Source organism: Toxotes jaculatrix, chromosome 14, assembly GCF_017976425.1.
Source record: "Toxotes jaculatrix isolate fToxJac2 chromosome 14, fToxJac2.pri, whole genome shotgun sequence".
In the NCBI taxonomy this organism is placed as follows: domain Eukaryota; kingdom Metazoa; phylum Chordata; class Actinopteri; family Toxotidae; genus Toxotes; species Toxotes jaculatrix.
Genome location: NC_054407.1, coordinates 9398175 through 9410416, shown reverse-complemented (window position 1 = coordinate 9410416; position 12242 = coordinate 9398175). Strand labels below are relative to the sequence as shown.

The window sequence follows — 12242 nt, the reverse complement described above, 5'->3', positions numbered from 1 at the left end:
GTAAACTGTGACCGTTTGTAAACGGATGGATATTTACTTAATAATTCTGCTGTTCACCTTCAATTTCTCTTCCAAATAAGCTCAGCTCACATGTTAACTTTATGACCATCTCTGCTCTGCTCATGTTTCGTGCCCGGTTCGAGTTTTTCTGGCTGTGTCTTAATGTTGCCACATGTATTAGCTGAAGACAATGTTATTATAAATAAATGCAAACTACAGGAGCATGACCCAGCTTGTATGAAACTGAAAACTATCCATTAAATACAGTATGACTGACATGTTTTACACACTTGGCAGCCTGACAAGAACCGGCTAAAACCTGAGTGTCAGGTGAACCCTCCCCCTCTCCTGCTGAATCCTACCTTGGAGGACCCGTTGGAGTACATCTGAATCATGTTCTCAGCGCCCTGTTTGACCTTGAGCTCGATGTCATTCTGTCTTTTCAGGGCGGCGAGGCGGCTGCTGCTCGTGCACATTCTGGCCTCGCTGTTTGGGGTGTCTGGGGTCAGAGGGCATTCTGGGTACAAACAAAAAAAAAAAAGTCCAAGTTAGCACCTTCGGGCTCTTTGGAAACAACCACAGATATATGACTCCACATGTGCTGCTGGAGTCTATCACAAATATACACCGACTGTAAATAGTAACTCACATGCACATGTGCTATTTTCGGCCATTTTGAAGTTAAACAGTCCTGCAGCTCTGCAGAGTGACCTATAACTTTGCTTACTAAAAACACATCAGGTAGCAACTTCTCTTGTCACACAGTGTATCCAGAGAGTGCTGCTGTTTATAATTTGATGAGGTTTGTTAGCACAAGACTCCATTTGACTCCGTATCTCAACACAAGAGGAACAACAAGAGAGTGAGGACTCTTTGGTCTTCTTTGGTGTTCACACGGTTCTTGCAAAGCTTTGAGGTGTGTGTGCTGCAGTAGGAATCCTTCTCCACAAAGATGCAAATCAGAGGGTGTAGCATGTCTCTGAAAAGTGGACTGGTACTTCTCCTTTGTCAGGGTGCAGGTGTCCAACTCCAGAGGACGCAGAACCACCCCAGACCTGAATATTTCCATCACCATGTTTCACTGTGTGTTTGATACACTGTGGTATCATTCTCTCTCCTGTTCGTCCTTTTTCCAGTCATCCACTGTGAAATGCTGGTATTTCACAGTCCGACACTTTAACTTAGCTCTGATCCCATTTTCCCCCACTACCACACTGCTGCTTAATCAGCAACCACCTGCTGAAAACAGGCACAGGCTGATCTATAACAGGTGTGAACACTGGCTGCAAGTCCAGTTACTTCAACAAGCCACTGATGAGTTGATCAAATCCACCTGAGTGTCATCTGAACTCATGGTTCAATGAAGGGCCAACAACCAGTATCTCCCATTAATTACCCAGACTGACTGTGCTGCGTGTGTGTGCCGTGACTGGGCTTACTGGCTTATCACAATATGCAATCAAACCTCACTCCCTGAGCCGTACAGGGTTGTTATTTGTTTGACACAACATGGAGCTGTATATAGTATTCAGTTATTAATTTACACAAAAGTACTTGAATTAGAGATTTTCAATGTGGTGTCAGACTTTATGACCCACACAGACACACAAAGTGAAAACAAAAACAAGTGTTTTCTGCCCACAGTTTTGAGGGATGAGCTCACTGCTTTGTTGTTGCTTTGGTGTGTGTGTGTGTGTTGTTTTTTTGTTTTTTTTTTGGTCATGTCTGGACTCGAAAGGTGCAGAGAAAAGCCCTCCCCAGACTGATCACTGCAGCACAAAGCAAAACATTCTCATACACACACACACACACACGCACACACACAAGTGAGGTGGGCAAAAAAACCTGCCTGACTTCTCTTGACTTGACTTGCAAGTTCAGTTTCAGAGTCTATGCTATCATAAAGGAGCTCCTCTTATAAAAGGTGCCACATCCGAAACACAAACAATAGCATTTTCTCACTAGGACAAACAAAATACAAAATATTTGGTCATTACGTACATAACTAAAAGGTTTTTTTCTTTAGTTCAGTTTTCTTTGTTTAAATTTAATATAGTCATGTGACAGAAACTAAGTCACATGACTTAGCTTTAAAAAAACAAACCAAAAAAAAACAAAACAACAAGCATCTGATTTTCATCAAGGTGTCTTCAGTCCATTTGAGTGAGCCTGACTAGCAACATCAGTTATTCTTGCAGACGTTGCTAAACACCGATAACAATAACCAGCAGGCGGGACTGTGATTCATTCACTCTGAATGTTTCATCAAAACACTGTCTAATGATTCCTTTGAACACCTGCAGGAGATGGAAAAAAAGGGAAACGTGATTCTTTGAACTGAAAGTCTAAATGATTCATCTAATGACCCTTAATAACCTGAGAGTGCATCACTGCAGAGGCTTCTGTTAGCGGTCAGGAGAGGAGGACGCTGGACTTCCCGGGGAAACCCTCTCATACACACACACACACACACACACACACACACACACACACACACAGCGAGGCAGGGCTAGACAGTGAAAAACAAAGTGGGCACTTGCTGCTTCTCATCCAAAACAACACATCTGAAGAAAAGCCTCAGGAGCAAGGTGAGAATTTAACAGGGGCTTGGGGCAAAACTGAAAATTCACATTGCACAATAAGGGTCTGTGGTGTCATGTGAAAGTTGTTAGTGAAAATGACAAAACGCACGCTCAGAAACACATGTGCAGAAGTGCTGCGTATGTCATCCAGTCTGCGTCCGGGGGCTTTCCTCTCCGTGTGTGTGTGTATGGAGGGTGGTGCGGGGGTGCAGTCCGGTCAAGGCCACACTGAGCCAAGAATTCATGGACCCCCCCCCCCCCCCCCCCCCCCGCCCGCCCACCAATCTCTCCTTCTGAGTACGGTCCAGCCCACGCTGGGCTAGAGGACAAGACAGTGAGCTACTGAATAGCTTCAGGGCTGATGTCACTGCTGGACAACTGACAAGGGGAACCCTCCCTCAGATTAACCCCGTCTGTATCTGATGAGAAACATGCTAACAATACTCTCTAAACAATTACATCATGAATCCGGACTCTGGACCTAAAACTGACTTGGGAGGTCGTCGCTTGAGATGTGAAGCGATGACTGGACAGAAAACCGACTGGACATGTATTCAGGGAGTACACAGCTGATCTTGGGGTAGGTCTCATATACGACAGAGGGACCTGACTGGTGACCTTGCGTCAGAGCTGCCGCTGCTGCTCCCGGGCAACGCCTGAGAGAGCGAGTCGGTCCATTTCTAGCCTCAGCTGAGCAGCGGAGAATAACCAGAGCTCACCCTCGACTTTCTCCTGGAACAAAAACACATTCTGGCTGCTCGCAGAGGCAGAGCAAGTTCTTCCTACTAATTCAGGAAACAAGCGCCGTCTCTCGCGGATTCGAGAGCTGAACGTATTTCAAGGAGTTGTCTCATGACTGTGGAGCTGAGCTGCATTCAGTCCCCTCTCCATCATTTTGCGATGGCCAGCGACATTCCGCTGGCGTCGCGTCACTTGAAAAGAAAGCCCTCGTTCATCAGATACAAGGTCGCCGAGTCAGGCTAAATTTGTTCCCACTTAAGATAACCATTTACCAAGACAACCTCCCTTCCCTCCCCCAACACACACACACACTCAGACACCCCTCCTCATCTACTTCCTAATGTCAACCGTACTGGGGGATGTGATGGTAACAGGCAGACAAATACCATTCCCTCTCTTCCTGAATTCACCCGGACACTCGCCACCAACAAAGACTCCATAAGGCAAACTACTGTAACAAAACCACGCTGAACGCACGCCGCTGTTGTGGTTAACTCTCTCCAAATTCCATTGTTGTTGACAAACGCACAGGAGCGGTCATTCGACGGCCTCGGAGAGGAACAATCGACGGCTCATTGTAACTGTCGGTGGAATGTGGAATGCAACAATGTCGGCCTCTGGAGAGTGAGTCACCTCCAAACCCTCAGCGTGGTGTGTGAGTGTGTGTGAGTGTGTTTATCTACATGTTGTTCTAACACAACACTGGCAAAATTATTTACTCAGTGATACTCTGCAGCTCTAATAAAACCAGTATCCAGGCAAAGGATTGCTGAAGACATGAAAACACTTGGAATACAAACAAGAGCTGATTGCTTCTTTTGTGACCAGAGAGAAAAAAAAAAACTCAAGGCTCATGATGAATATAGTTTTAAAATTAAAATACTTGGTGCTCGCAAGAGAGCCATCACCTGGAAATAGCTGCAGGCAAACCAGCCAACCCAGGACTGGACCCTGATTGTCAGTGAAATTAACAGCATGGAGGAACAGGCCTTTATCTTAAGATTACACAATGAACAATATGTCGAATACTAGAAAAGTTGATCATGTGCTGTATATGTGCCTGACATATGTAACTCATTACATGTAATCCAATGAAGACTTTGTGACTCTTTCTCTCTTGTGCTCTGTTGCCTGTGTCAACTCACTCATTTAGCAAAAAAAGAAGTTGGAGAAAAAGCTATTTGGGTTCCAATTAGTCCTGTAACTAACTTCAATAATTTATTAATCTGCTGATTATTTTCTCAATTATCTGATTACTTATTTGGTGCTCAAAATATTAGAAGAGAATGAAAAATGTTCTACAATCGTCACAATATCCTAAAGCCCACGGTGTTGCATCACAGCTGTGAAGCTGAAACCATGAAACGTTTGATATTTTTGCTTCACAAATGACTTAAATAATTTAACAATTATCAAAACATTTTTTTTGGTAATCTACCAATCAACTGATAAATCTTTTCTAATATGTAGCTAACCTTACAGCTCCGTGCACCAACACAGAAATATGAGTGATGTAAAAGAACATGGTTTACAATCATGCAGCATTTGACCAGGAGTCGAGCACAGCATAGAATTAGTCTCCGTCAACTGTCTTTACTACTTGGTTAATGTTTAGTAAATCCTCTGGGGCTGTTGCACTGCAGTGCCTCTGTTGTTACCTAGCAGTTCTTCAGGGTCTTTGACCACAATGTGGGCGTTCAGCTCTTGTAGCTCTTGGTGAAGCTCCTCCACCTTCTTATTAGATTTTTTCAGCATGTTGTCAACATAAGCCAGGCTCTTCTTGTCTGTGGTGACCTGAGAAGAGAAGAATGGAGGGGGGAAAAAAAATTGAAAACTGACAGATTTTCTTTAATAACAAAGATTTACAAGGAAATCCCACCAATTTTAATAATACCTGTCAGTTTAACAGTCATGGGGAGGATTACTGAGCCAATGAAAACAGTTGTATTATGTTTTCTGAGATTCTGAAGGAACTTGGCCATGAAGACCACAAACTGGCAGCACAGAGTTTGAATGACAGGCATTTACCAGACAAAGAGGGCTTAATGAAAATATGTTACTGGTTGCATTATGAGAAAAGCAGCTGAGAGTGTTTCTAAAGCTTGACCACTGCTGTTCTTTGATTGTGTTCATTCTTGTTTCAATCACTCCCTTATGAGCAACCCAACCTTAACAAAATCTTTAACAAAATCTGTGATATTACCTTGCGCAGGTTCTCTGCACCTTCTTTGATCTTCAGCTCCTTGCGGATCTCGCGGCGGATCTGCTCCTTGATCTCGTCCAGCTTCTGTTGGACCATGGTGTCGGACAGGTCCAGGTTGTGTCCCAGACCCAGTCGCTCTGCCACCAGCTGGCCCCTGGCATCCCCCTAGGGGACAGGAGAGGAGGAGGAGGAGGATGAAAAAGAAGAGAGATAAGATGAAGATGTGGAAAGTAATTTAGAGGTCAGTGAGGGAGGAGGAGGAGGAGGAAGAGGAAAATGGGATGCCAGAGAAAGAGGAGGAGAGGGCGTACAGAGGTCAGCGAATCAGACAACAAATACTTTGCAGGCTGGCATTTTTTTGAGGAACATTTAACCCACAGAACTTATCAATACAAACTGTCGAGGAAAGACAAAAAACTGCACCAACTTTCAATGTTTCAAAACAGTTAAAGTGACTGCGTCATAAAGTGCATGTAATTCCACTTTGTCATGAGTGCCAGCTCATGAAAGCAGTAAAAAAAAAAGTGATAACAGAGGAAGAGCTACAGATGTAGTTTTATCCCAGTGGTCACTGAGTTCCTCGTAATAATGAGTGAATTCTATGCAAAACCGGTGTGATCTGATCACGATCACCTGGCGATCAATAACATTCCTCTACCTACACATTTCTAATTGAACACATTTCAAAATGAGTGCAACTAAAGGCTATACTGAATGAAAAAGCACTGATAATAACCACTGAGGCTCAGAGATTCAACGTTGGCTGCACAGCCTGAGAAGTGTGATCTGAACCCGGCGTGGTGGTGTGATGTGATCTCGAGCGAGCCTCTGTACGTGCTGTTTTCACTGCCAGCGTTGAACCTGCATCCTCAAAGCCGTCACCTCAACTAAAGAAGGATTAGAAGTCGCTTCCTGAATGGCTTCAGCTTCAAAGGTCATCATGAACACAGTGGTGCGCTGGTGAAGCTCCACTAATTGATCAGAGAATATGTCTACGAATATCTGAGGACTGTGGATAATCGGTTTATTCCATTTCATTACACAGTGCATCAATCGAAGCTCTCCGGTTTGAAAATATCCTCTAATTTTATATTTGAAGTTGGCAACACGCCGTTTTAATTTCGTTACATGGTTACAGCTATGAAATGCCAACATTTCATCTTAACCTATGAGTCATCATAGCTTAAACAAGGCAAATTACAAACCATAATATAAAGCCCGGCCTCGGCAATTTTAATTGCTGAATTCGTTATGCACACACATTGTTATTAAGCGTCTGTGACCTTTGATATTTAGGAAAAATGAGTGTGAAGTGCATTTACTCAAATCAAACTTTGTATGTGACTCCAGATAACACAACCAACGCATTAAATGTAAAAGTTAAACCACATCTCACTGCACTCTCAGAGTCTCCGCAACTGTGCCGAGTTTGCTGTAAGTGGAAATGAACTTATTCCGTCCATAAAACAGGGGAATAATGAGATGAAAAAAACAGCATTACCACGCTGTGACTGCCACGAGATCTGTGTCTTGTTGCCTTTAACCCACCACGATCGTGATGTTAAGGAAGAGAAACACACATTCTCATTCACATATACCATGTTTAGGCTTAACGTAATTTGCTACCATCAAATGTTAAAATCACAACTGCCTAATTGTGAAAAGATGGATTGATTGAACAAGACAAGAACCTCTAAGGCTTTATAAATCCTTCTCCCTTACCATAACTTCATCCGTTTCAGCCAACTCCATCTCCAGATCAGTTGAACAAACCAGTCCACGCATGTTCTGCTGAACAGCTCAGCTATCGGCACATGAACTCCACTGAAGTTCTGTTATCTAGTAGGAGCAATGAAATCCTCCGTCACGCAGGTTAAGCTACATCATAGCTGACAGAGGCTCCGTCAAAAAGCCTCGCTCATTCACTCCGCCAGCATCTGATTTTCTCTGGCTCTCTCGTTTCGCACTCTCTTTCTCACACAGACCATTGACATCAACGGGGAAGATAAACCGTCTGAGCAGTGACAGCCAAATCCCTCTTAGCTTCTCACCCTGTGAGGTCAGAGCAGCCCAGAATGGGACCTAATCTCACTCCAGGGAGAGGACTGGGTCTAAAATTAACTCAAGTTAGAAAACATAATGATGGCTGTCCATTGTGCCCCCCCGCCCCCAGTGCAGATGATGGAGCTTTGTTTTTGTTTTGTTTTTTTATCCACTGGTGAAAACAGGAGCTTTTACAAAAAACACGAGAATTCATCAGGAACTCATCCAGCAAGCTTCTCACTGTAAGATGCAAGACAGTAGATCAGCACATCAGCTGTAATATCCTTTATTCACTCTACATTTTCTCAGAGCAGACTCACCATCCTGCCTCAATCAAAGACCACCTCCACCTCCTCTCCAAGAGAAGAGGCCATATTTCACACAGAGCAAAGGTCATCATATTTAGTTTGGTCGTTATTTGGACCCTCATTTACTAATTCAACTGAGGGAAGCTGCGATAGGATGTGGGTGGATTACCACGTCAGCTAAACAGTTACCTGGGGGAAACCCTGAAATCTTCTCCTCTATTTCTGACTGATGGATTCATGTTAGGAAATTACATCATATTTGGTAAGATACGAGATTTCCATGGGCTCAGTCATTCCCTCACCCAGCCCTTATGAAACCTCCCAACTCTCCTCTCTATAGGTGCTCACTTCAGAGGAAGCTATAGTTTGCACATATCCTGGTCCAGAGGCTCCTTGATGACTCATAGGTAAAATGGAGGTCACAAGTCCTGGAAGTGGAAGAATGGTGTGTGTGTGTGTGTGTGCGTGTGCGGTGCGGGGTAAAGCAGCTCTCTTCTTTAGCTCATCGTCTTGCAAAACGTGTTTGCACTGTAGCTGTGTTTGCCCAACGTGGTATGAGGACAGCATGAGGACACCGAAAAGGGCCTATTTCACTGTGCAACAATGCAAGGAAATCCATGAAAGGCCAATCAGATAAGGTGGAAATAAATCAGGTAGCAGACCCACAAGGCCTGAGTTTTAATTTGAGATCAAACAAAGAAACTATATTCAAAGAAAGAGAGCAGGAGCTCGTTTGCAGGATTGGTTTCACCTCTGGTTTTCTCTGTAACAGCAATACGTCCTCGAGTTGCTCTTTACCTGTACGGCCTTATCACTGCTTGCTGCTTTAAAGTATTGCCTGGTCAGGGGAAGGACGCCACGCCAGGGACTCAAGACTTATTAGGTTCAAAGACAAGTGAAGCAGGAACTGTAAGCAAATGTTTCCACTCACAGCACAATGCACACAGCTTATGATAGATGGAGGGAACTTGTTCATGTCAGCGTGGCACTGGTAGCTGCTCTGTTTCAGTCTTACAAAAAACAAAAGGGATGCTTCATTTATTAGCAAGATAAAATAGATACGGTTTATCTCTACAAAAAAAAAACCCCTAAATTTATATCTATAACTAACCTGCAGACTTATTTTTTAATAAGTCAGTTGATAATATTCTTACAAAGGTAAGGCAGCTGTTACCTACACATGCTGAACTTCTTAAAGAGCTCTTTTAGTGCCTTAGACATGAAAGGAGACTGTGAGGTAAAAGCAAACATTAGGTCTGAACCTCAAGTGTAAGCAGGTTAACTTACTCTTTAAGCCTGAAAGCTCCAAGTCCAACAACAAGAGCCCCATTCAGACAATAGGACAATGGAAAAGTTGAGGCCACTATCCAGGCTCATGCTCAAAAAAAAGCCAAGCCCCTGCCATTTCTGCATGAGGCCTATCTCAGCCCACAACCTGACACCCGCCCGTCTTACCCCACAGCTAGCTGCAGAGTGTTGGCCACAGCCCCGGCGCTCTGCTACGACCAGAAATAGCAACACAGGCTAATAAACGTTGATCCTACAAATGCAGCCTTCACATGAGCCTTTACACATATCCCACGGCAAGTCTAACCGTAGGAAATGTCTTGCATTACAGGTCAGTGTTAATGGTCATGTCTGAGCTGGACAGACAATAGATTTATTCCGTGGCGCTGCAACGTCACAAAGGAGAATAAGAGATACACTGCACTGAAGCACCTGTTGCTCTGCTGAGCTGATCTGGTTCCACTCCATATAAACCACCACGGTGATGTATGTTAAAGTTTAGCTGGCCTGGTCGAGCTAAACATAGACACATCTTTTAACAGCAAAAGAACGACTTCCAGATGTCTTTTTGATAATTTTTTAAGTCCTAATAAAAATATACAAACTGCACCACGATCTCATTAAGGAATACAACACAGGCCTGGGGCTGGGTTATTGTTATTTATCATCTGTCACTGAAAACTAGCATAACCCTAACAGTCCAAACCCAGTCAGTCAGACTGTCATACAAATTATTTCAGAGGTATTGTGCATGCCAGCTGCAGCTGATGGGTCAACCAGATGGGTGGGAGTTAACTAAATATACATTTTTGTTTTCAGTGTTAAACAAAAACCCATATAAGGACAAACGTTGCAGATCGGTTCATACTTTAAACGCTAAATGTAATTATAGTCTATTCATTCGAAGTTCTTTGCATTTGTATCTGTCTGTATAGAAGAATGCAAGTAATGAATTATTTGTTTCTGCACCTAAACAAATACTGTGATAGAGGTACACTGGTATTGGAAGGTCTTCTGGTTACTGTGATTATAGCTGAGCAATACTTTTGTATCTTTATCAACCTTCAGTGAAATCATATCATAATTTCACTAAATTATATCACATGGTCGATCAAGCTGTGTGAATAAGTTTATAAAATTATTTTCTCCAAATTAGTGATTCCATGCAAATTGTACAAAACAAAAACATTGTGTGAAGAGTGGAACACAGCTCATCACACAGAACATCAATTTCATTATTAGAAATCTGATTCTGCATCTATTTGCCTCAGCATCATATCCATCAGTACTGGTAGAATATTCTTGTAATGTCAACTGCATCAGCCAACTTTAATCACAAAATGATTCTACTTTACATCCCCCAGCCTGGCTTAATGATTGGCTTAATTACTAACCTTACCGCTTTTGTGATGAGATCTCAAATAAACGATGTATTCATCCATTTATTTTCTCATACTCAGGAGGAAACAGGTGGTCTAACCCACACCTGTTTCCATAACTGTTTTTTTAGACTGTTTAATATGGAGCAACCATTTAACCAACAATTTAATTTTATAAAGCAAAGATAAAGAATATGGTTCATCAGGCTGAGTAATCCGTACTTGTCACTGATGAAGCAACAGAGCAGACATCTGGTGGTGAGCGGATAAAATAAACATTAACTTTAAGTGCAATCAGCCATTTTATGATTAATCTGGTTCTGCTACAGCATCACTGACATGACAACAGGCCATCACCACCTGTTGGCTCAGTGATCAGTTTCAGTCTGCACAAGCTCCCAGGAAGCATATGAATTAAAATACTTCATTTTGACCAGTTGTCAGCTTTGTTATCTGCTGTACCCCCCCACCCTCCTCCTCCTCCTCCCCTGCATGCTCCCCATAAATCTGAGTTACAGTATGAGTAATCAGACTGGCCGTAGCTTTAGCATGAATTCTGGAGGATATTGCTAAAGCAAAGGCTTGACTGCACTTCATCAGTGATGTGATTAGATAAAGTGAGATTGGGTGAAGATGAGCTGAAACACATGGACAAATATTTTCAGTCAGTCAGATTAATTCCAGGTCTGACGTCACTCAAGTGAAACCACATTTATCAATGAGTCATGACTGTTCATAGACCATAATCAGACAGGGACATAATTTCACTTACTCGTTTTTTAATAGATATATATGTATAAAAATGTGCATTTGCATGTTAAAGCAGACACGGCCTGACTTCTGTTTCATTCCTAGTGACATGTTTTAAGTTCATCCGGTCTATAACGTGTTTGGGGGGAAAAAAGTGAACACTTTGCTCTTTCATAAAAAAAACATTAATGTTTTCCCACTTCATTCACATGACCAGAAAAACCCATAATAAAACTGGAGAATAAACCGCTGTGTGAATACACGGAAGACAGTGTTTATTTTCCAGCAGCAGCGCAGGTTAACTCAACGTTAGGCTACAGACCTGAAAAGTTTAACGTTCAACAAACCTTATCTGACACGAACTAAAGCAAACCTGACGGTGGAAATGTTACCAAAATTAGCAGCTACGCCGGTTAACACGACAGCCTCCGCACAAAATCACCGGTTTGAAACATGGTTATTTCAGGATAAGTTAGTTTGGATAATTGTTTCCCAGGCCTCAATCCATGGATAATTCCCAGACAACCCTCTGGGATCTAACAGAGGCCCTTCACTTAAATAAGACCCTACGGACTCGCAGCGACTCAACTTTAATGAAATAAAAGTGTTTGCTAACTTATAACTAAACCGCTGGAGCAAGTTTGCGCACTTTTCGCAACAGTTGTCAACTTTTCCTACCTGCACGGAATCGGCGGCCATCTTGGTTTTCGCCTTTGAATCAAATCCTACGGGGAGAGAGGAGGGGAGGTGGAACTCCAAAAACAAGCCTTGTTTTAAGTTTCCCTCTCTGGCGACAAAAAGACGTGATTATTTGGACCAAACCGTCGGTCATCTCGGGTACACGGGGCTTCCCATGCCGTCTTCACGCTTCTTTTACGCGGTCACACCGTCCTAGAGGGGTCCCGGAGGGTGGACTCTGGCTCATAAATAAAAAAAGCTGAAGCATAAA

The 12242-nt window shown here is 43.0% G+C and overlaps 1 protein-coding gene across 3 annotated transcripts in view; it reads right to left on the bottom strand.

The window, feature by feature from the left end:
- Positions 1-12242, bottom strand: part of pkn2a (protein kinase N2a) — a 24490-nt gene extending 12248 nt beyond the window's left edge. For all 3 annotated transcript variants that reach the window (XR_005895249.1, XM_041054666.1, XM_041054667.1), the window contains exons 1-4: positions 11972-12242; positions 5527-5691; positions 4982-5117; positions 363-517 (exon numbers count right to left, since the gene is read on the bottom strand). Coding sequence is in view for 2 of the 3 variants with exons in the window: in XM_041054666.1 (XP_040910600.1) it covers positions 363-517; positions 4982-5117; positions 5527-5691; positions 11972-11992 (477 nt within the window). In the remaining variant the exon portion in view is untranslated. The remainder of the gene's footprint in view (positions 1-362; positions 518-4981; positions 5118-5526; positions 5692-11971) is intronic.